This window comes from Fusarium verticillioides, chromosome 1, assembly GCF_000149555.1.
Source record: "Fusarium verticillioides 7600 chromosome 1, whole genome shotgun sequence".
NCBI classification, from domain to species: Eukaryota; Fungi; Ascomycota; class Sordariomycetes; order Hypocreales; family Nectriaceae; genus Fusarium; species Fusarium verticillioides.
The window spans coordinates 1450968-1471259 of NC_031675.1; the positions used below are offsets into that span (position 1 = coordinate 1450968).

A 20292-nucleotide genomic window follows, 5' to 3' on the forward strand; every position below is an offset into this window, starting at 1 on the left:
GAGGACAGCATGGCACTCAGATTATAGAGGGGACATATAGTTCCGGCGAGGCACTATTATGAACAGTGAACGATCAGTTAGCAGCGATACATATCAACTTACACTGTTCACCTAGGCTACGTAGATAGCTGTAAAAAGGCATAACCGAGGACTATTGATGGATGCTACCCAACTGGCAGTTGATGACGGAATACGGCTGGGTGGTAGTCGAAAAAGAGGGTGCTGTGCTTTGCTCTACTGTAGCGAGCTCTGATGTAATCGAGGGTAGATTAGATTGAACTTGACGGGCTGAAGTCAATTCTCCAACACACAAAAATGACGACTTCAATGACAGCTATCGACCTAATGAAACGCTGAAGCTCGTCAACCCCGCAAAGATACCCTCCTCTACTCCGTACCTCTCGCAGACATATTGGCTTCATGATGTTAAGAACTGAAACCCCAGTAACAAAAGCAAAACAAAAGAATGGAAGCGTTGTCCCCAGAAACGTCACCCCTGTTGAATCGGCGGAAGAAAAAAAAAAAAACTGGCTAAGGCTGTCCATCCGACCCCCTGTAAAAGTCCATCCCGTAGAGCAATACCGGGCTGTCTGTACTGTATCCTGCCCCATAAGTCCCGCTCCGCTTGATGCTTCATGCCCCCCGTACCCCCGGCCCCCGAGGTTCAGTACTCACAGCTACGGTAGAGCCAAGGTGAGAGGACAATGTCACAGAATCAGACGGGGTAGTCTACTTTTTTTTTGTGCCTCCCTCAAGCTTGCGCCTTTTTTTTATCGACTGGCTGGACCTCTTGGCTTACTTGAACCTCTCCATCCCCGTTACCTAACTTAACCTACTTTTTCCTCCCCTCCACTCTATCCTATCCCTCATATACCTCACCTCTTCCCTCCGGCATCTCCGCCTCTTGTTCCTGCTCTTGCTTTTGCACTCGTATCTTCTTCGTCTGCATAATTACCTCTCACAATGGCTTCTGTCGCCCGTCTCAGCAACGCTGCCCTGCGGGCTTCTCTCCGCTCTTCTCCTATCAATGGCTCTGTCTTCAACGCCGTTCGATGCTATTCGGCCAAGACTCAGGTATGTTAACCTCGGATAAAGCACAAGCCCAGGCTTCATGAATCCTAAAACGTCATTGACGTTGCCCATTGACACTCATGATCGCCCAAACAATCCTCACAAAATCATATACTAACGCTTATCCTCACAGACCTTGAAGGAGCGATTCGCCGAGTTGCTGCCCGAGAAGATTGAGCAGGTCAAGGCCCTCCGAAAGTCAGTCGCATTCTCCCCCCTCGGTTCATTACTTGCTGAGCTAGGGCCGACGCCGAGCCTCAAGCTTTCAATCGACGGCAGAACCACCGGCAGTTGAACTTTGATCACTAACATTCAGATAGGGAGCATGGTTCCAAGGTCGTCGACAAGGTCACTCTTGACCAGGTCTACGGTGGTGCCCGTGGCATCAAGGCCCTCGTCTGGGAGGGTTCCGTCCTCGACTCTGAGGAGGGTATCCGATTCCGTGGCAAGACCATCCCTGAGTGCCAGGAGCTTCTTCCCAAGGCTCCCGGTGGCAAGGAGCCTCTTCCCGAGGGTGAGTTTGGCCCATTCGCAGTGATGCGCACAAAGCCTCACACTATCATGAATACTGACATTAAACCGCGCAGGTCTCTTTTGGCTTCTCCTGACGGGCGAGGTTCCTACTGAGCAGCAGGTTCGCGACCTCTCCGCTGAGTGGGCTGCCCGCTCCGATCTTCCCAAGTTCGTCGAGGAGCTCATCGACCACTGCCCTACCGACCTTCACCCCATGGCCCAGTTCTCTCTGGCTGTCACCGCTCTCGAGCACACCTCCAGCTTCGCCAAGGCTTACGCCAAGGGTATCAACAAGAAGGAGTACTGGGGTTACACTTTCGAGGACTCCATGGACCTCATTGCTAAGCTCCCCAACATCGCTTCTCGCATCTACCAGAACGTCTTCAAGGGCGGAAAGGTCGCTCCCATCCAGAAGGACAAGGATTACTCCTTCAACTTCGCCAACCAGCTCGGCTTCGCCGACAACGCCGACTTCGTCGAGCTCATGCGTCTCTACCTCACCATCCACACCGATCACGAGGGTGGTAACGTCTCTGCCCACACCACTCACCTTGTCGGCAGTGCTCTCAGCTCTCCCTTCCTCTCTTTGGCCGCTGGTCTCAATGGTCTCGCCGGTCCCCTCCACGGTCTTGCTAACCAGGAGGTCCTGAACTGGCTCACTGAGTTCAAGAAGTCTGTCGGCGACGACCTCAGCGACAAGGCCATCACTGACTACCTCTGGTCCACCCTCAACGCCGGCCGTGTCGTCCCCGGTTACGGCCACGCCGTCCTCCGAAAGACTGACCCTCGTTACATGGCTCAGCGTGCTTTCGCCCAGGAGAAGATGCCCAACGACCCCATGTTCAAGCTCGTCTCCCAGGTTTACAAGATCGCTCCTGGTGTCCTCACCGAGCACGGCAAGACCAAGAACCCTTACCCTAACGTCGATGCCCACTCCGGTGTCCTTCTCCAGTACTACGGTCTTACTGAGGCCAACTACTACACCGTCCTCTTTGGTGTCTCTCGCGCCATCGGTGTTCTTCCCCAGCTTATCATCGACCGCGCTCTCGGTGCCCCCATTGAGCGACCCAAGTCTTTCTCCACCGACAAGTGGGCCGAGCTCGTCAAGAAGCTGTAAGGAGTTTAAAAGTGGAAGGGAAAAAGGAGATGGGAGGATAATGCCCAGCAGATGGGCAGAATGGATTGCCAAGCTAATGGCATTTGTACAACACAATGGGACTGTTTTAGTTTAGTAATGAGCAAGTCGTCGCGGCGCGCCGATTGAAATGAAATGATTTAACAGTTAATCTGCAATTTTCGTGTCTACGTACTGATGCCAAATCATGACTACGATCGAGCTCTGTGCAAAAACGGTTGGGTCAACTGTGTGTTCCCATCCATGCAGCATGTTCACTAACGCCGTGATGGCGTCGTTATCTCGAAGTTTTTTTTGCCTGTGGTGGAGACGGGAATGTTGACCCCATGAAAAGTTCCTTACATTAGCCAGCCTTGGAAGCCGACACAACGCACCAGTAGAATGCCCATGGTTCCGGTTCAAGCTTTCAAGGAGACTCAAGAATTGTTGAATTCTCTCTCCCATCTGCAGAAAAAACCCTGTGTCGTAAATGTGACAAGTGAATAATATGTACGTCACGTAGTCTCGGTGAGAGATTACACCGACAAAATCCCATGTGGGTGGGATTCATCAATTTCAGGGACCCGAGCTCTCAACAGTCTAGACATTCCTTCAATCGGTTGGGTGGAGGAGGGGCGTTGAGAGCTCCTGGCCCTCTAATTCGGCGCCACAGGGGGACGAAAATAGAGGTGAGAGCTGTGATCTTCGGGGGGTGGCTGAGGTTATTGACCGACGTGGAAGTAAGAGAGCTGCGAAGCTGCTGGATTGACTGTTTGAGATGTATGTTTCAAGGTGTAAGGAATTGTTTGCAGTTGCGAGTGATAGTGAGCTGGGTTAGCTGTGAGTTGTTGGGGTCTAGACTTGAGAGCTTATGATAGCTGTGCTCAGCAGTTGTAAGCAATCTGGATCGTGTTGGTGAGTGCAAATACGGAGAGCTTCAGGAGTGGGTGGGCTTGGTCAGTCTTATGAATGAAGAAGATGAATACAGAGAAGTATCTAGAAAATCACTATCACAAGCAAATCTGCTCCCGCGGGATCTCTCTGTCGGCCATTGAACCCCAGGCCATCCACCCCCGGATTCCGATTTCACATGAGAGATCCAATCCAATCCACGGGAGCTGATGTGATCTCGGTGACTTGATCTCGGCGATCCGAGACTTTCGGAGCTGGAATCAAGTCGTACAAGGAAGTGAAGTCTCCGAAGAGGGTCAATTGATTATTCGGAGAAAGGTCAGCATTACGAAAAGTTACTATAGATGATATTTGATTGCCATTTCTTCCATTTTTCTTGTTGTTTTCTAACAATAGTGTTGTGGCTCTCAGCTTGTTGAATAGCGTCGTCAGCCTTATAAACGTGCCAACATGAGTAAGTACAGTGGCTTCACCCAAAATAGACGAGAAACATACACCGAAACACATGCAAAACATGACTGATTAACTGAGCTTCTCTCTAAGCTCGGGTCTTCTCGCGCATGCCAATCTCCAGTTACAGCTTCAACCTCGGCGATTGACCTCCGCAACCGCAAGAAAACCCCATCTATTGTTGGTATTTCCCCTCCGATAAATCGGCTACTTCTCCGGGGGCCCCCAAGCTTATTCTGCTTAGCCTCAGCTCAGCGCTTTTGCAGCCATCCATTCAACTGTTTTCATTGGATCTGACTCAGCATCTAGGTGTGCTTTAATACCAGTACGTACCGACAGTCCCTCAATCCCTAGCTCTCCCGGGTACTGCTCCTTCCCCCCCACGTAAACCAGTCCCAGCACAGCACACGCCTCTAGCTCTCCCTTTTCCCTTTCTTTTTCGAATTCTTATACATTTCTTTTCTTCCTCTTTCATCAACCTCTCTCAATACTTCAACGATCCCCCAAATTTCCCCAGCGACGAAGCACCCTAATCCCTTGGTCAGGGCCCTTATTCTACGACACTCCCAAAGTCATGGCTGCTACTATCCGTACCGATCTTCCAGCTCCCATTGGGGACAAGCAGCTGGAGAAGAAGCCCATCAAGTTCTCCAACTTGCTTCTCGGCGCTGGTCTCAACCTCTTCGAAGTGACCACCCTCGGACAGCCTCTTGAGGTCGTCAAGACCACCATGGCTGCCAACCGAGGTGACAGCATGGCTGCGGCTTTGGGACGCGTCTGGGCCCGTGGTGGTCCCCTAGGCTGTAAGTTGATAACCACGAACTCGCTACACTTATGACTATTTACTGACTCACATGCTGCAGTCTACCAAGGTCTCATTCCCTGGGCCTGGATTGAAGCTTCCAGCAAGGGCGCCGTCCTTCTCTTCGTCGCCTCCGAGGCTGAGTACTATGCCCGTGTCGCTGGTGCCTCTGAGTTTGGCGGTGGTATCATTGGTGGTGTCACCGGTGGTGTTGCCCAGGCTTACGCCACCATGGGTTTCTGCACTTGCATGAAGACGGTCGAAATTACCAAGCACAAGATGGCTGCCACCGGTGTCAAGCCCCAGTCTACCTTCCAGACCTTTGCTGAGATCTACCGCAAGGAGGGTATCCGTGGCATCAACAAGGGTGTCAACGCTGTCGCTATCCGACAGATGACTAATTGGGGTAGCCGATTCGGTCTCAGCCGTCTCGCTGAGGGCTGGATCAAATCTCTCACTGGCAAGAAGGAGGGCGAGAAGCTGTCCGCTGGCGAGAAGGTCATCGCCAGTGCTCTTGGTGGTGGCCTCAGCGCGTGGAACCAGCCCATTGAGGTCATCCGCGTTGAGATGCAGAGCAAGAAGGAGGATCCCAACCGCCCCAAGAAGATGACGGTTGGCAACACCTTCAGGTACATTTACGAGACCAACGGCATCAGGGGTCTTTACCGTGGTATCGCTCCCCGTATTTCTCTTGGTATTTGGCAGACTGTCTGCATGGTTGCTTTTGGCGATATGTAAGTTTCACCCACTTTACTAAGATGTAACCGATACTAACCGCACGACCTGCAGGGCGAAGACTTATGTTGAGAAGCTGACCGGCGAGTCGGTCACCGCTAAGCATTAGAAGGCGTTCAGGAATCTGGTTTGAAAATGTCGCTCATGGTGAGCTTGATGTATGGATTGTCCAATGTTTGGATTCGAATATCTCTCTGATGTAATGACACAAACCTGTGAAAAGGCTGTGACAAAGGAGGTGCTCTCGCCTTGAAGATTATCTTTCTATGATAGTAAGTTGTGCAAAGTCATGGACCCTGTGGGTTTGACTTGAATAGAGAAAACAATTGCGCAATGTTTAATTATCAGTGTCGACCTTTGTTCTGAGTCTACGGTCCAAAAGACCGCAGGTCACTCATATAATCTCAGTAAGAATATCCTTGTTTAACTAGCTTCTTTACAATTGTCATGATTTCTTGCTGTCATGAAGCTGCCATGATATTGTTGAGCTTGAACCTATGAGCTCGGGTTGTTTCGGGTCTGAGCGTTGAGTAGTGGGGTTGTTCAGTTGAGAATACATCTCGCCGATCTCAGTTCTTCTTGAACCTTAACTATAGGATGTAGCATAATAACTGCAACCTGGGATCAAAACAGCCTGAAGTGAGTGCCACATATACTTCCTAATCTCACTTGTATGGGGCTGAAGGTGGACATATGAAAACACTAGGAATGTTCAATGTAGAATATGTTCTTGGTCTCAATAACGACTAAGTACTGCATATAGGACCCCAAGATGCTGTTCACTCGCTTGCACTTCCGTTAAGCTTCCTCATCAAAGCTCATGGTATCTTCGTATGTAAAACCCCAATCCTCCTCAATACTTAGCAACGTAGCGGATTTGATAAGTTCTTTCACTTCACTATCTTTTAAATAATTCACGTCCAAGTCCTTGCTCGCATTTTGAGCATGGATGCTACGAAGACGCTCATCTGGTGGTGAAGGGGTTCTAAGCCGACGCACCGAACGACGTCTTAGGCCGAGACTAGCGGCCTCGCTATCCTTTTGTCGTCGCTCGAAATGAGCCAGGAGAGGTGCTGAGGGATCTTCATCATAGTGAGCTTCTCGGCGGTAGAGGTTGGTAGATTGGTAGCGGGGGCCTTGTACAACCCCTATAACTGGATTTGATGTAAGCTGCAGACATTGGCTGTCTAAATATGTCCGTCTCGAGTAATCAGCGATACCAGCGTCTGAAAGCTCATCACAAGTGAGCATCTCATCGTCCTCTCTCGCCGGGGTGGGTGGAGCTGGTTCCGGGTGTGGAATTAGGGGTATAGGCCGGCGCCAGCGCCGAGTGGTGCCTGGAAGTGTCATCATATGCGACTCTGGAATATCCCGCTCATCGGTTGATAAGATGAAGCAACGGCCCGTGGCATCGCCAATGGCAAGCTTGGAATTGTCCGGAGAAAAACCGCCCCAAGCGATTGGCCCAGGGGCTGTGAGAATATCACGGACAAAGGGGTTCTTCAGCTTACGGATATTCCAGACCTTCACGACACCGTCGCTCGACCCAGTGTAGAACCGATCAAGACTTGTGTTCCAAGCCGTGAACTTCACGCCCGTGTCCTCTTTCTCGCGATCGCCGTAGTACTCTTCGATAGGTTTCCCATGTCGCAGCGTATGGATGGGTTTGTCGCCCTGTGCTGTGTCCCATACGTACACCTTTCCGTCTGTACAGGCCGCGGTCACGTAGCCGTGTCCGGGCGAGTTGGGCACAATCGTCAGCTCATTGATGTCAGACGCATAGCAGTCGAGAGCCTGATGCTGACAAAAGCCAATGCCATTCAAGCGATCCTTATCGCGATGAAAGACGTGGACTTGTGTCCTAACATTGCGGGGAACGTTGTTCATCCCCGTGGGTGTTACCCCTACAAGAAAAAGGAGTAATGTTGGATGCCAGGCGACTTCGAAGACGTTAGCCGTTGAAGCTGTCATCACAGGGATTCTGACACCCTGTTCTGCATCCCAGAGGATAATCTCCCCTGAACTCCTCTTGTCCTCGGGAATATCCAGATCGTCACCTGTCAAGCTGCGAGGAGAATACCCAACAAGAAGCAAATGCTGACAGCCCTTAGCTCGTCCCCACTGCATGGTTGCTGGGAAGTATGCCCACTTGTCTGAGCTATCAGCATCAGTCCGTGAGCAAGAGAACGTCTGGTAAGTACTGTTCGACTCATTTCCTTTTGTAATGGTGTAGATACGCACGGCATCGGTTGGTGAATCTGCAGCCGTAGCCACACGACCAGATCCATCCTTTGCAGCAGCCACAAAGTTGACATTACCTGTGTGTTGCCATGTTGCAATGGCCTCCATGTGTTCTCCTTTCCGGTCAACCTTCCATACTTTGACCGTCTTATCAAAACTCGACGTATAAGCCAAGTCATCTTCAACGCTGTAGTCGCATGACACAACCGATGAGTACAGCCAAGGGTCCTGGCTCTGGCGCATGGCCTCTGTAGAATTCTCCCCTTTTTCGACCCGTGGGCGAGGTATTCGGTGATCGGGGAAGGACCGCAGCGTCCCTTTTCCAGTTGAACAAAGAAGCAAGTTTCCAGGCCTGTTGTACTGTTGGTTATGCGAATCGGAGTGAGTAGTAGTGCCACATAGAAAGCTCTCTCGATTTACCCATGCACCTGTGGTGATATCACCAGCGCAATTGGTGAACTCAGCTACGAGCTGGAGATCGTCCTCGCGCAATCTTTTAAATTCGGCTTGGAAGTTCAAATATTCCCGGGTTCGTTGGAAGCCCTGGCTGCCTTCCATTTCTCGAGCCATCAGTAAAGACGAAAGTCTGCTAGTCCTTCTCATTTGTCCTTGTCGTTTTTTTGTCTCCTCCGTAACATGCTCAGCAGTCAATGAAAGGACTCGTGGTGTCTCTGCGACCTTTCCTGCCCACAAGTCCGAAGCAAAAGCGCTCATGTCTCGTGTGGTTCGTCCAGGGATCGGTATCAGGGGGCGATCTCGTAGTCGGATCTGCTCCATCATAGATTCGCGGGTTGCCGGTATGTGCTTGTGCTCATTTTGTGGTATTTGGCCTATAATCTCGGCGATCTCCTCAGGGCTGAAGTCCACATGATAGACAATGGGCTGTGCGATAAGTTCATTGCTTACAGCCACCGGCTTCTTTGTTCCCTCCTCAATAGCTTGGCGATGCGCTGCCGAAAGATAGGGTCGTTCGGAAACCTGGTAATACCGATTACTGGGCTTCGGTTCCCGTCGCCCCCGAGGTTGATAAGGCTTCCTTTCGACATTTTGGGGAAGCTCTGGTTGCGATGTGAGCGCGTCGTAGAATATGGGAGAGTCTTCGGACTTATTCGCTGCTGCCGTGTTCACAATCGTCGGAGGTGTTTGGCCTTGCGGCGAAGGTTTCGGCGCTGGCCTCGGCGGTGGTAAACGCTGAGGCTCTGGTGTTTCTGAAGATAGAGGGGATATACGAAACTCCTTGCAAATGTTAGCAATAAGCTCTAGCCGCGACTTCGTCACACTCACAGAACCCCCCGCCAGACCCCTAACAACATCATGCGCCTGGATCGCAAGCACGTCTAGGTCCTGCTGACTCAAGTAGCCACCCGTCTCGTCCCATCTTCTTCTAAAGAACTTGTTGATACTGAGTTCTGTCACCGTCTAGACCCCTAGTTAGCCACAGAGCCTTCTGATATATACCCTTCTTTGTTACCTTGATAGCCAGGGCGTTAACATGGTAAACATCCCTCGAGAGATGTCCAACTGCCCTCTCTACAAGCGGCGTGACCTGGCTTAAGAGACACTCCTTGACACCTCGCTTCCTCTGTAGGCCCGTACTAACGCGTCTCCGTTTTGGAGGTGGTTCATCGCAGGGGACTGGGAGGCTATTTAGTATGGGTATAGGAGCATGCGGCATGCCGCCATGCTTGACGAGTGGCCTTGTAATTGTTGTTGTTAGCCCTAAACCCATCAGGAAACGCGTAGAGGGTTTGAATAAGAAGGGAAAAGGCCAGAAATATGACGTTCAACGCGTAAAGGACGCGAATAACTTACTTCATAGCCCCATTTAGCGTTGATGCGGTGATAAGGTGGGTTACAAGCATTAAAAGAGTGACTAGTAAGCCTAAAGAAGGAGAAACTATTAATCCGGGCTATTCTTAATAGTTAAGTTAAAATAATTACTAAATGCTAAGTTATAAGTTTATTAATATATAAACTAGCTTAATTATGTTATTTAAGAAATTATAACTTTTAAAGACTTTGTAAGACTTTAAAAGTAAAGAAAATATTATAATAATAAGAATTAGTTCTTATTTAATATTAATAAAAATAAAATCAAGTTATATTCTTAAGAAGATTAAGAACATTTAACTATATAACATTTAAAAAGGTCAATTGTTAGCTAGAAAAGCATCTTTAAGAAGTAAGAGAGCATTAATCAATAAGTAGATATAAATAAGTAGGTATACATTGATAGTATACTGTAATATTCATTTACAAGTTCAAGCCGCTCAATATCTTCAACATATATAGAAAATCTGGGATACAGCTCTAACGCCAAGGGAAAAAAAAAACACATTTGAGCTGATCATCACAACATATTTTACAGCTTGTTCTTTCCAACAGGCTCCTGAGCAGCAAGCTCCTCATACATACGGTCAATATGCTCCCTGTAGGCCTTGGCGGCCTGGGGGCGCTTAAGCTTAAGCCTAGTAACGATGTCAGCACATATACTCCAAACGAGAAAAAAACTTTCGAGGGAAAACTTACGTAGGGGTAAATAGACCGTTGTCGATTGTAAAAGGATCAATTTCGAGGTGGGCATTGCGAACCTTCTCGAAGCTGTTGAACTTGTGCTTCTTGCCAATGCCGTCGAGGACCTTGAGGAACTTGGCTTTCACCTTGGGGTCGTTAGCGGCGATGCGGAGATCGGCGACCTGGTTGGGTGCGATGGTCTCCTGGAGAATCTTGCTGGCGAAAGGAGCAAAGTTCTCAACGTCGATACCAAAGATGGCGACCAATGAGGACTGAGTACCGTCACCGTGAACATAGGCGGCGTTGATTAGGTTGGTGCTGCCCATGTAGACGTTCTCAATGCGCTCAGGAGAGATGTACTCACCCTGAGCAAGCTTGAGAACGTTCTTCTTGCGATCGATGATCTTGAAGCGGCCCATCTTGTCAACCTCGCAGATGTCACCACTGTGGAACCAACCATCGGCGTCGAGAGTCTTTTCGGTCTCTTCGGCGTTCTTGTAGTACTCGCGGAAGATGACGGGACCGCGGAGGAGAAGCTCACCACGAGGGTTAGGCTTGTCATCCACGGTGTAATCAAACTCGGGAACCGACTCGAGGCAGAGTTCCACACAGCACATGGGGCCGCCGATGTTACCGGTAGTAAAGTCACCGCGTGCCTGGATAGATCCGACGGCATACGTCTCGGTCATGCCAAAGCCCTGAGCGAAGTGGTTCGCGAAAGCGGCGCGCAGGAACTCTTGGACATCAGGATCAAGCTGGGCACTGCCGCTGACCATGCTGTGGACTCTGTCCATGCCCACGGCGGCCTTGACTTTGGGGGTCCAGATTCGGTCGTACAAGAAATGGGTGTTGGAGGCCTTTCCGGGAGGGAGTCGCATGTTGGCCTTCTTGGTGTCAATGACACGTCGCGAGAGAGCGCCTCGGACACCATCGGCTTCAATAGTAGCAGTGCGAATGGCAGAGTTGAAGCGGTTGAAGAGACGAGGAACTGAGATGAAACCAGTGGGCTTGAGGATCTTCATATCATCAACCAAGCCCAGAATGTCACCTCGGAAGAAACCAATGGCAGCGCCCTCAGCGACGGCGATCTGATCGATGAGTCGTCCGTAGATGTGGGCTAGAGGTAGATAGGACAAGTGGACGTCCTTGCTGCTCACATTGCCGTTTGTTCGACCGCCTGCGATGGCAGAAACAGCATTTCCGTGGGTGATGAGAACACCCTTGGGGTTGCCAGTTGTACCGGAGGTGTAGTTGATGGTGCAGATGTCATTGCGGCTGGGAGCACGAGGGGCGCGTCCAGACTTAGCACCAATCTCCTCAACCTGAGTCATGGAGTAGATCTGGATGCCATGTTGAGAAGCAATCTCATTGAGAACGGAGGCCTTGGTGTGAGAAGCCAATTCACCCTGCTCGAGCGGATCGAGAGAAACGATGAGCTTCAGACCGGGTAGCCGGGGAGACATCTTAAGAAGAACAGGGATATGGGGGAGGGAGCAGACAACACAGGCGACCTCGGCATGGTTGATGATGTATTCTGTTGTGTCGGGACCAAGAGTTTCGTAGAGAGATACCGAATAAAGTGATTGAGAAGCGATACCGAAGTCTAGGAGGGAGTGTGTCAGCAACTACAACCACATGCTCAATGTCTCTTATGCAGGTTCACGGCACAAGAGGGGCAACCTTACCGGCGATCTGCCACTCAGCCCTGTTCTGCGACCACAAACCGACGCCGTACTTTTCAGGAGAATAGTTGATGGCCTTGTGAATCTCAACGAGACCGGCACCGAAATTCTTCCTTCGGACGTCGAAATCACCGTAGTTGATCCAGTCGTACTTGTCCTCCCACTGCTGAGTCGCCTGGTTCCAATGGCGGGTTCCGAGACATCTCGAGTTGGGCCACTTGCGCGCACTCCTCTCAAGGACGTCGTGTGTCGAATTGATACCAGGCTCTAGCGCTGTGACGAGAGGACCATCGCCGACTGCCCAGTGTCGGTAGGCGGCGGTGCGGTTAGGTCGTTCTGTGCCGGGGACGGGAATACCGTAGGGTTTTCCGGGGGGAGGGACTGTGGTGAGCCTCTTGTATAGGGCGTCGTAGTCTTTTTGTGTCTGGAGAGCCATGGTGAAGATCGGAGGCGAGGAGTCAAGTTGTTGGAGGGGTTACAGTTCTGGCGAGGCGAGGCGAGGCGAGACAAGGACACAAAGACACGGAGCGAGTCGATTGCTGCGGGGAGGGAGGTATGCTTGGAGCTGTTCTGTTACCCAAGCGAGAGAGTGAGTGGGAAGAAGACAATGGGTTGGTTGGTTGGTTGGTTGGTTGAATGCAGGTATTCAGAGGAACACAAGCACAAGGAGCCAGTTGACTGATCCCTTACAGATAATTCACTGGTAAGGCTTAATCACAGAGAATGAAAGCAAAAAAACGGGAGGGAAGAGGTAGGAAAAGAGGAACGAGATTAGTAGGATTGGAGTTTTTGAAGAAATTCAGTTCCAAGACCTTCTGGACAAGCTTCCGAGCCTGGCGAACGCCATCAAGTTAAGCGCAAAAGTGGAAGAGCGTAGACCGAGGCGCGTTGCGCAGTCTGGTACGCCATTACGCCCATGTGCCTCGGCAGCCCCAGATTTCGTGGAGTAGCACAGGCCTGTAGCTAGCAGAATATGGGATAGCGGCACTTGGAGAAGACCTGGGGGAGTTGATAAAATTCCCCTAATTCATTCATTCCCCCCGCGATACATCCATTGATACAATGTCTCTTCAATCCTTGCTTGAGGCGCGGGACGTGGCCCTTTTTGAGTCAAGTGAACCGAGGATGTGATTACAGCATCCACAGTTGATGCTGTGTATGGGGTTTATTGGAGAGAATGCGGGGGACAGACTCATAATACCCTCTCTGCCTCCTCTGAATGCTCATTCAAATCCAATATTCCAGAGCAACACTTTCAGCTCGTCAGCACTTGTGTCTATGGCTTGGAGACACACAGCAGCCAAGATACACAGCCAAGAACGAGAAGCAGCACAAGTAGGTATCACCAAACAGGTATACATGCGTAACACATCAGAATCCATCACTGGTTCTCGTCGTAAGCACCTTGTTGTACCCTCCGATCCAATTCAATGGAAGGCTCGGGCGCCCGACGGACGCTAGGTAACCCTCCCGAAGACCTGGAGATCACTGTCATCAGCTGCCAGTTGGTCAGTTTTCACAGACCGGTACCTTCGGGCCCTTTAACTTTTTCTTGAATGTTTTTCGGTTACATGTGAATATCCATCGATGACAAAAATGTGGCTGAATATTGGACTGAACTGGCTCTTGGTGTTGCGGCCAGCTGATCTGTCGTTCCTCGTGATCCCTATCATATAAGCAATTTTCTATTGGATGTTATATATCCTTGAGGATTGCTTCGTATCTTGCAACCGTATTCAGTTCTTGGTGTTTCGCCCAACACTCCTCAACTCTCCCTGCATTTCACCGCAAAGAGACTGAAGCCTGCAACTGTAAGCGAAGTGTTTGACATCTGGCTCTTTCCAACATGCCTCATAGTTCTCTCTTGCTGATTGGACCAGCCTGAACAGTCATGAGAATCGAACTTTCCAAACTTCAGCTCGCTAAGAATCTCTTTCTTCAACCATCATCTGTAACCGAGTCTATTTCTATGCTTAAAAACAACCTCGAAACAAAAGCTGCCTCACTGCTAGCACGTTCAGCCAACTGACACAGTGATATTCGATCCTCGAAACGACGTCATCGCCATCAATTATGGATCACCTTACCTAACACCAACTTTTCATTGAGTGTCAAAGCGGTTCGCGTTAACACGTGCACTTCTTGATGGCACTCACGATACTGGATGAGTTGGCATAACCCGTGCCGATCACTATCACAGATTCGTCAGAAACATCGTATCTGGCGCCAAAAGCATGCGATGCATCCATCAATGCTCCCCATCGCGGACGTTGTGTTCGGCGCTTGTTGTCTCGACGAAACACACTCGATAACGATGGATCAAGCGATCTTTTCAGGTCAATTCAAGTTGAATAGCCACATAAGGACATGAAGCAACAGTATTGCTGCAACAAAGATATCTCATCTGGTAAAAGTTACCAAGCTCTTAAGCCTCCTTTTCAGTGTCCCAAGGATTTGCTGCTTAGGTAGGCACAAATCCAACATCTACCGAGATCTACAACAAGCCCGTCTTGCCCGTCTCAAACAACGACACTCGCGGCGTTTCCCTTTTGGAAATTACAGTTGTTTTATCTACATGGAAGTGTTTGATAAGAGAAATATCCCTTTTATGCGGTGGACGGTGGCGGCCCCTTACCACCATCAAAACGCTACGTTACTCGGCATAAGGTACGGATACAACGAAAGAAGAAAAAGAGGGACTGTTTCATATCGACCTCGACCCTGTCCGTGTCTCAGGCCCCTTTCGTCAAAACACGACCTGATGCAGAGAACCACCTTGACTCGACGAGATTGGACGTGTAATCGTCAATGCCTTTAACCTAGAGTTTCGACGATGTTCTAAAAAAAGAAAAAGCTCACATTCTTTTTTGAGTTCGTTCTGTTTTCTTATTAGTGGCCCCTTGACGGGTCCCACGGTCTCTCTCTCGGGCCATCTCCCTTGGATCGTCCACGCCCCCACATGGTCCCGAGAGAATGTCTCGTCAGCAGGTCTTTGGTTTTATATCTATCGATTCCCACGTTTTCGCCCATCGGGCCTATTCTCACGACGATTCCTGTCTTTTTTCTTTCTCTTATCTTATATTATCGTTGGGGCTGAACATACTTGAGTCGTTATTATCTATATCGCATGAGTTGAACTTGTAATCTTCAACTTTTACTCTCTCTCTACCTCTCTCTTTCTGTCTGCGCTGTTTCTTGGACCAAACAACTATTGCCACCATGAGCCGGATCGCTTTTCTCTCGCTGCGAGCTCTGCAGCTAGCTTTATCTATTGCTAGTATTGGTCTGAGCGCGTATGGTACGTTGACGATATCCATGTTGGGCTTCCGTCAGGGAAGTAACTAATAGTCTCAGTTGTCAACGATTATAACCAACGAAGCCGAAACTCAGCGCCCTCGCCGTTTACCTATCTCATGGTCTCTTCCATTTTCTCGATTATTTCGGTCGCCTATCTCTCACTCACTCCTCTGTTCGTACCGCGCATCTACCACCAATATGCCGCTGTTGTCGTCGAATCTGTCAACGCCGCTCTGTACTTTGCCGGATTCATCGCCATTGCCGTGTTCATTGGGTCGCTTATCATGTGTGAGGGGACTGTTTGCTCTTGCGCTCGTGCCGATGCCGTTGTTGCTGCGGGTCAGTTCACGGCGTGGATCACAACAACTGCTTTCACTGCCAAAGATTTATTTAAGAAGGCTTTCCAAGAACCCAAGAAGGATGACGAGGGTCGAGAAATGGGACATGCATAGGAGATTGAGCAGACGGTACATGAACACCACATAACAAAAGCCTGGGACTTGGTCCTCGAATGATGGAATTGAATCTCTATTGGAAAGGATAGATGGGTATTAATGACAGGCGTTTGGGCATTTTATGAAAGACAAAATAGCAGTGCTATGTTGAGTAGCCTGGCTATACTGTCAAAGGAGTATATCGGCATAGGAGACATCATACCCAACCTGAATTTCTGGGCTTGAATGGGAAACTCGGCGTTTTCTGCGTTCTAGTTTCGCAGCCTTCTGTGGCAGAGGCTGATAGCGCATTTGAAATGAAAGTCAAAGAAGCTGTTGAGCTGGACTGGCTTCTAATTCATTCAACCAAAGCCACTGAGCTATTTCGTTCGGTCGCTCCGGTGTATGTGAAAGTTACGACATGTGATGTGGGCGTCAATAGAGCCGAAGACCCCGAGACTCGGATCGAAATAGGAAGATGTGAAGTCGTACGAGAAACATCATACTTATATAACAAGCTGAGGTAATGTAGTCGGCGTTTATAATAGTCGGCGCCGGGTGAACGGGCCGGTCGGTGGCTTGAAGAGATATATTTCTCGGTCAGTATTTCGCTTGTGCTACAGTCGAAGAAGAGAATAGGAATGCAGTGCGTGGTAATTGCACCATTAGACCCGGGCTTTGGGTCATGGTGGGGGGACATGAAGAGCGGAGGACGATATCATTTGATGTTATATATTGCGTGGGAGGTGCAATACCACGTTCAGCTGATTGGGCTATACACTTGTATCGGGTTTACGTGACATTCTCTCTGCTGCAAATGTAAGAAGCTTATCTATTTCCTGGAAACCAAATGGGTTCCTGTCCTCATATGACACTGTAGCATTTATCAACCCCGCATATCACCATCATGACAAGCCTAGCTAGGTAATTATACGAAATACGTAATTGTTTCATCTCCTGCCGAGGAGCCAAATCATAAACGGTTCTCGGCGGTTCTCGGTTATTGCACAATTCATACATTTGCAGCTGTCAAACGACGATCAAGCCATTAGCTTTCTCAAACAGTAAAGACAGCTCAAGCAAAAGCGTGGGGAGCTCGATGGCGTGCTACGCGGGGTCCTAGTGAGCCATGCCCAAAGAGGCTTGGATACACAAGAATAAGAGCACTCAAAAGTGCATGTTGGATGAGTTGTGAGCGAGTATAAAGGGGGAATGGGTTGGTCTGTGAATCGCTGCTTTTGCTTACTCTTTGTTCTCCTGTTGTTCATATAGATTAGATCCTTTGATACGGGAAACGTGATTCATCATGGCTGAGGAACTTAGCAAGAACTTTGAGACACTGCAGCTTCACGCGGGGTACGTTATTCATTGTTAGCCTCGGCTTTGGTGCTGGGCTTTTCGACTGCTATACAGCTGTAGTTGAGTGCATAGAATTGTTTACAAGAACTCAACTGACTCGTTTCTTCCAGAGCCGAGGTTGATCCGACCACCAAATCGCGAGCTGTTCCCATTTACGCTACAACCGTATGTTCTCCCAAGCCTCATGACGCTCTCATTCATGAATTACTCACCAATACCGTATTTAGAGCTATGTCTTCGATGACTCTGCTCATGGAGCTAGGCTCTTTGGCCTCAAGGAATTTGGCAACATTTACAGCCGTATCATGAACGTGAGTTCTCAACTCCCCACCCGGCTTAACTCCCCACTTACACTACAAGCCAACTGTCGATGTCTTCGAGAAGAGAATAGCAGCTCTCGAAGGCGGTGTCGCAGCCCTCGCTGCCTCATCAGGCCAGGCTGCTCAGTTCCTCGCCATCAGCACCCTCGCTCAGGCTGGCGACAACATCGTCTCCACTTCTAACCTCTACGGTGGCACTTACAACCAATTCAAGGTCTTCTTCCCTCGCCTGGGCATCAAGACCAAGTTCGTCGATGGTGATAAGCCTGAGGACATTGCGGCTGCTATTGATGATAAGACAAAGGCTGTCTATGTTGAGAGTATTGGAAACCCCAAGTATAACATTCCTGATCTGGAGGCTATTTCCAAGGCTGCTCATGAGAAGGGTGTTCCTGTTATTGTAAGTCAACAATTCTGTAGTCTGGTGTCCGCTAGGCTAATGGTTATTTTAGGTCGACAACACTTTTGGTGCTGGTGGCTACTTCATCCGCCCTATCGACCATGGTGCTGATATCGTCGTTCACTCTGCCACAAAGTGGATTGGAGGACATGGAACCACAATCGGTGGTGTCGTCGTTGACTCTGGAAAGTTTGATTGGGGCAAGAACGCTGCTCGATTCCCTCAATTCCACGAGCCCTCTGAGGGATACCACGGTCTCAAGTTCTACGAGACCTTTGGCAACATCACTTTCATCATCCGCGCCCGGGTCGAAATCCTCCGTGACCTCGGTTCAACTCTCAACCCCTTTGCTGCTCAGCAACTACTCCTCGGCCTCGAGACTCTCAGTCTCCGCGCTGAGCGTCACGCCCAGAACGCTCTCGCCCTTGCTCAATATCTTGAGAAGAGCCCCTATGTCAGCTGGGTTTCATACCCTGGTCTCGAGAGCCACCCGTACCACGAGACAGCTAAGAAGTACCTCAAGAGAGGCTTTGGTGGTGTTCTGAGCTTTGGTGTCAAGGGCGGTGGTGCTGGAAGTGAGGTTGTTGATGGCTTCAAGCTTATTTCTAACTTGGCCAATGTTGGTGATGCTAAGACACTTGCTATTCACCCCTGGAGCACCACCCATGAGCAGCTCTCTGATGATGAGAAGCGCAGCTCCGGTGTCACTGAGGTATGCATTTCTTAACACTTGATTTGAGTTTAACTTGCTAACAAAAACAGGATTTGATCCGAATTTCGGTTGGCATCGAGCACATTGACGATATCATCGCCGACTTTGAACAGTCTTTCAAGGCTGCTGCTGATGCCACCACCAACGGTCAGAAGAAGGATATCCCTGTAGGTGACAAGGAGGCTGAAGCTCCTCTTGCTCCTTAGAAAGATGCAAGATTGAGTGTTTGAAAGGGACTGTGATTAGGATTGACATGTTGAAATACCCACTAGGAGATTGAAGAGATGAGAAAGCGATAGTGTTTATCATGAAACTGTGCAATACCATTGGCTTGTGAACTTGCCTACTAATGACAAAAGAATATCCATATTGCTAGAAATGTCTCCTTGTCTGTATGTAACTTCCGACGACGCCATATCCCTTCTCGTGACCTATACTTAGTGTTTCATTCTTTGAGGTTGTAACCTAGCCGCTTCGGTCCAACCTTGCACCCCGTCTTCACCGGCCATGAGACGCGCCTGGTCGAGGGTGATGTTTTCATAAACGGGACTCTCCTCTACATCGTGCGTTTCCTTGTATATCCCTTCGATTGCGGTAACATGCTGATGAGTTCCCTCGCTCTTGGGTTCATCGTCAGGAGAGATGCTCCGGCCATCGATGCAAGTAGGCTCATCCCATAATCTCAAAGAAAGAACCATATGGATACCAAGAACATCTTTGACCTTTCTATCAATCTCAAACACCTTATGAGGCCGAATTGAAAACCCATCCTTTTTGTTGCCAATGATTCCAACCTGCGCGCACAAGATAGCATTATCAAGTTTATCTCTAGTCCTGATAACCCACTTGGGCATGGGTCTGAATGAATGGATATATCTCTTTGGGACCATGGCGTCCGGCCCATTTTTCGCTACAGCCTTCCTTTTCTTCCCGACTACTCGGACTGCTTCCCAACTTTGATAGTGAACACTCCTGATAGTGCCCTTTATCTCTCTGACCACGGCTGCGGTGCGAAGCGACTCCTCTTGTTGGATGAGAGCGACCGACTTATCGAGTTCTTCGAGTTCAATGGTGGTTTCGACGAGAGATGGAAATTCGTCGCCAATCTCTGAACGGGCATTTCGAAAGTCTTGTATGAGTTTGCGAGCGTTTTCGATGAGCTCGTCGTGGCTCTTGACTCTCCCGATGAAATGACCACTCTGCCATGACTGGAGGATGAGTTAGTTTACCTCCAGAATGAACTTAAGTAAGGTATCATTTTACCTTTTTGCAATAGTATTCCATTCTTCTTTTCTGAATACTATATGAAGAAGGCAGGTAACAGATAAGAACTGTCACGGCCTGGTATGTTGGAGGCTGATGTTGTGACTCACGTTCACAACTATGAGATCTACAGTCCCGTGACCACTCCTTGAAGATCCTATCATTTCAGTCGTCATTCTGAGGCACTGAAACTTATTGAGCTGTCTCCAATCGCTGTGAACAAGTGAGAGCCATTCCTTTGAACAGGGACATGGTAATCAAGCTACCCTGCATGTGCCAAGGTGCAGGAGCCTGGTGGTGTCAAGATGACGCAGCAAACTAGACCTATCAACGACATGTTGTCTTTACTAGAGCTCATCAGATTATTCAAAGAAATAGGGCTGTGTCCTTTCCACTAAAGCATAAAGGTAAACATAATCATCTGAATGACGAGTATAGCAAGGCGAGTGTGGAATAGACATAGGATTCTTTCG

At 49.4% G+C, this 20292-nt stretch overlaps 7 protein-coding genes across 15 annotated transcripts; 4 read left to right on the plus strand and 3 right to left on the minus strand.

The window, feature by feature from the left end:
* The first annotated feature begins 630 nt into the window (after positions 1 to 630).
* FVEG_09500 (citrate synthase, mitochondrial) lies at positions 631 to 2901 on the plus strand. Its single transcript, XM_018898500.1, has 4 exons — positions 631 to 1074; positions 1205 to 1269; positions 1392 to 1585; positions 1659 to 2901. Exons 1-4 carry the CDS (start codon positions 964 to 966, stop codon positions 2699 to 2701), a joined length of 1413 nt encoding a protein of 470 aa, XP_018756398.1. The 5' UTR covers positions 631 to 963; the 3' UTR covers positions 2702 to 2901.
* Positions 2902 to 3988: 1087 nt separating this feature from the next.
* FVEG_09499 (mitochondrial DNA replication protein YHM2) lies at positions 3989 to 6029 on the plus strand. Of its 5 annotated transcripts, none has more exons than XM_018898495.1 (5): positions 3989 to 4064; positions 4154 to 4244; positions 4305 to 4863; positions 4924 to 5596; positions 5652 to 6029. In XM_018898495.1, the coding sequence occupies exons 3-5, from the start codon at positions 4635 to 4637 to the stop codon at positions 5704 to 5706; spliced, it is 957 nt and encodes a 318-aa protein (XP_018756393.1). In that variant the 5' UTR covers positions 3989 to 4064; positions 4154 to 4244; positions 4305 to 4634; the 3' UTR covers positions 5707 to 6029. The 5 variants fall into 5 exon arrangements, with proteins under 5 accessions (XP_018756393.1, XP_018756394.1, XP_018756396.1 ...); XM_018898496.1 differs by having other exon boundaries at positions 4015 to 4064; positions 4154 to 4240; XM_018898498.1 differs by having other exon boundaries at positions 4049 to 4064; positions 4154 to 4385; positions 4606 to 4863; positions 5652 to 6028.
* A 270-nt stretch (positions 6030 to 6299) lies between these two features.
* FVEG_09498 (hypothetical protein) lies at positions 6300 to 9683 on the minus strand. 2 transcript variants are annotated; one of them, XM_018898494.1, is made up of 4 exons: positions 9651 to 9683; positions 9310 to 9535; positions 9123 to 9257; positions 6300 to 9074 (listed from the first exon to the last, which is right to left on the minus strand). In XM_018898494.1, exons 1-4 carry the CDS (start codon positions 9653 to 9655, stop codon positions 6396 to 6398), a joined length of 3045 nt encoding a protein of 1014 aa, XP_018756392.1. In that variant the 5' UTR covers positions 9656 to 9683; the 3' UTR covers positions 6300 to 6395. The 2 variants fall into 2 exon arrangements, with proteins under 2 accessions (XP_018756392.1, XP_018756391.1); XM_018898493.1 differs by having other exon boundaries at positions 9310 to 9669.
* A 323-nt stretch (positions 9684 to 10006) lies between these two features.
* Positions 10007 to 14079, minus strand: FVEG_09497 (long-chain acyl-CoA synthetase). 4 transcript variants are annotated; one of them, XM_018898492.1, is made up of 5 exons: positions 13885 to 14079; positions 13565 to 13837; positions 12038 to 13512; positions 10368 to 11955; positions 10007 to 10306 (listed from the first exon to the last, which is right to left on the minus strand). In XM_018898492.1, the coding sequence occupies exons 3-5, from the start codon at positions 12468 to 12470 to the stop codon at positions 10201 to 10203; spliced, it is 2127 nt and encodes a 708-aa protein (XP_018756390.1). In that variant the 5' UTR covers positions 12471 to 13512; positions 13565 to 13837; positions 13885 to 14079; the 3' UTR covers positions 10007 to 10200. The 4 variants fall into 4 exon arrangements, with proteins under 4 accessions (XP_018756390.1, XP_018756388.1, XP_018756389.1 ...); XM_018898490.1 differs by having other exon boundaries at positions 12038 to 13837; XM_018898491.1 differs by having other exon boundaries at positions 13565 to 14079.
* Positions 14080 to 15253: 1174 nt separating this feature from the next.
* Positions 15254 to 15783, plus strand: FVEG_09496 (hypothetical protein; the record flags this gene model as incomplete). The annotated part of the gene is made up of 2 exons (XM_018898488.1): positions 15254 to 15332; positions 15389 to 15783. The coding sequence occupies 2 exons, from the start codon at positions 15254 to 15256 to the stop codon at positions 15781 to 15783; spliced, it is 474 nt and encodes a 157-aa protein (XP_018756386.1).
* Positions 15784 to 17071: 1288 nt separating this feature from the next.
* FVEG_09495 (O-acetylhomoserine (thiol)-lyase) lies at positions 17072 to 18762 on the plus strand (the record flags this gene model as incomplete). Its single annotated transcript, XM_018898487.1, has 6 exons — positions 17072 to 17121; positions 17235 to 17289; positions 17352 to 17435; positions 17485 to 17844; positions 17897 to 18556; positions 18607 to 18762. The coding sequence occupies 6 exons, from the start codon at positions 17072 to 17074 to the stop codon at positions 18760 to 18762; spliced, it is 1365 nt and encodes a 454-aa protein (XP_018756385.1).
* On the minus strand, positions 18733 to 20008 carry FVEG_09494 (hypothetical protein). The gene is made up of 2 exons (XM_018898486.1): positions 19820 to 20008; positions 18733 to 19764 (listed from the first exon to the last, which is right to left on the minus strand). The coding sequence occupies exons 1-2, from the start codon at positions 19838 to 19840 to the stop codon at positions 18994 to 18996; spliced, it is 792 nt and encodes a 263-aa protein (XP_018756384.1). The 5' UTR covers positions 19841 to 20008; the 3' UTR covers positions 18733 to 18993.
* Positions 20009 to 20292: the final 284 nt, after the last annotated feature.

Coding starts and splice junctions, on each gene's coding strand:
- FVEG_09500 (XM_018898500.1), top strand. CDS start 964: ATGGCTTCTGTCGCCCGTCTCAGCAACGCTGCCCTGCGGGCTTCTCTC. Junction 1,075..1,204: donor GCTATTCGGCCAAGACTCAG/GTATGTTAACCT, acceptor TTATCCTCACAG/ACCTTGAAGGAGCGATTCGC. Junction 1,586..1,658: donor CAAGGAGCCTCTTCCCGAGG/GTGAGTTTGGCC, acceptor TAAACCGCGCAG/GTCTCTTTTGGCTTCTCCTG.
- FVEG_09499 (XM_018898495.1), top strand. CDS start 4,635: ATGGCTGCTACTATCCGTACCGATCTTCCAGCTCCCATTGGGGACAAG. Junction 4,864..4,923: donor CCGTGGTGGTCCCCTAGGCT/GTAAGTTGATAA, acceptor CACATGCTGCAG/TCTACCAAGGTCTCATTCCC. Junction 5,597..5,651: donor ATGGTTGCTTTTGGCGATAT/GTAAGTTTCACC, acceptor CACGACCTGCAG/GGCGAAGACTTATGTTGAGA.
- FVEG_09498 (XM_018898493.1), bottom strand. CDS start 9,567: ATGGGTTTAGGGCTAACAACAACAATTACAAGGCCACTCGTCAAGCAT. Junction 9,258..9,309: donor TTAACGCCCTGGCTATCAAG/GTAACAAAGAAG, acceptor CTAGGGGTCTAG/ACGGTGACAGAACTCAGTAT. Junction 9,075..9,122: donor GGGGTCTGGCGGGGGGTTCT/GTGAGTGTGACG, acceptor AACATTTGCAAG/GAGTTTCGTATATCCCCTCT.
- FVEG_09497 (XM_018898492.1), bottom strand. CDS start 12,470: ATGGCTCTCCAGACACAAAAAGACTACGACGCCCTATACAAGAGGCTC. Junction 11,956..12,037: donor GGCTGAGTGGCAGATCGCCG/GTAAGGTTGCCC, acceptor ACTCCCTCCTAG/ACTTCGGTATCGCTTCTCAA. Junction 10,307..10,367: donor AACGGTCTATTTACCCCTAC/GTAAGTTTTCCC, acceptor CATCGTTACTAG/GCTTAAGCTTAAGCGCCCCC.
- FVEG_09494 (XM_018898486.1), bottom strand. CDS start 19,840: ATGGAATACTATTGCAAAAAG. Junction 19,765..19,819: donor TGGAATACTATTGCAAAAAG/GTAAAATGATAC, acceptor CTCATCCTCCAG/TCATGGCAGAGTGGTCATTT.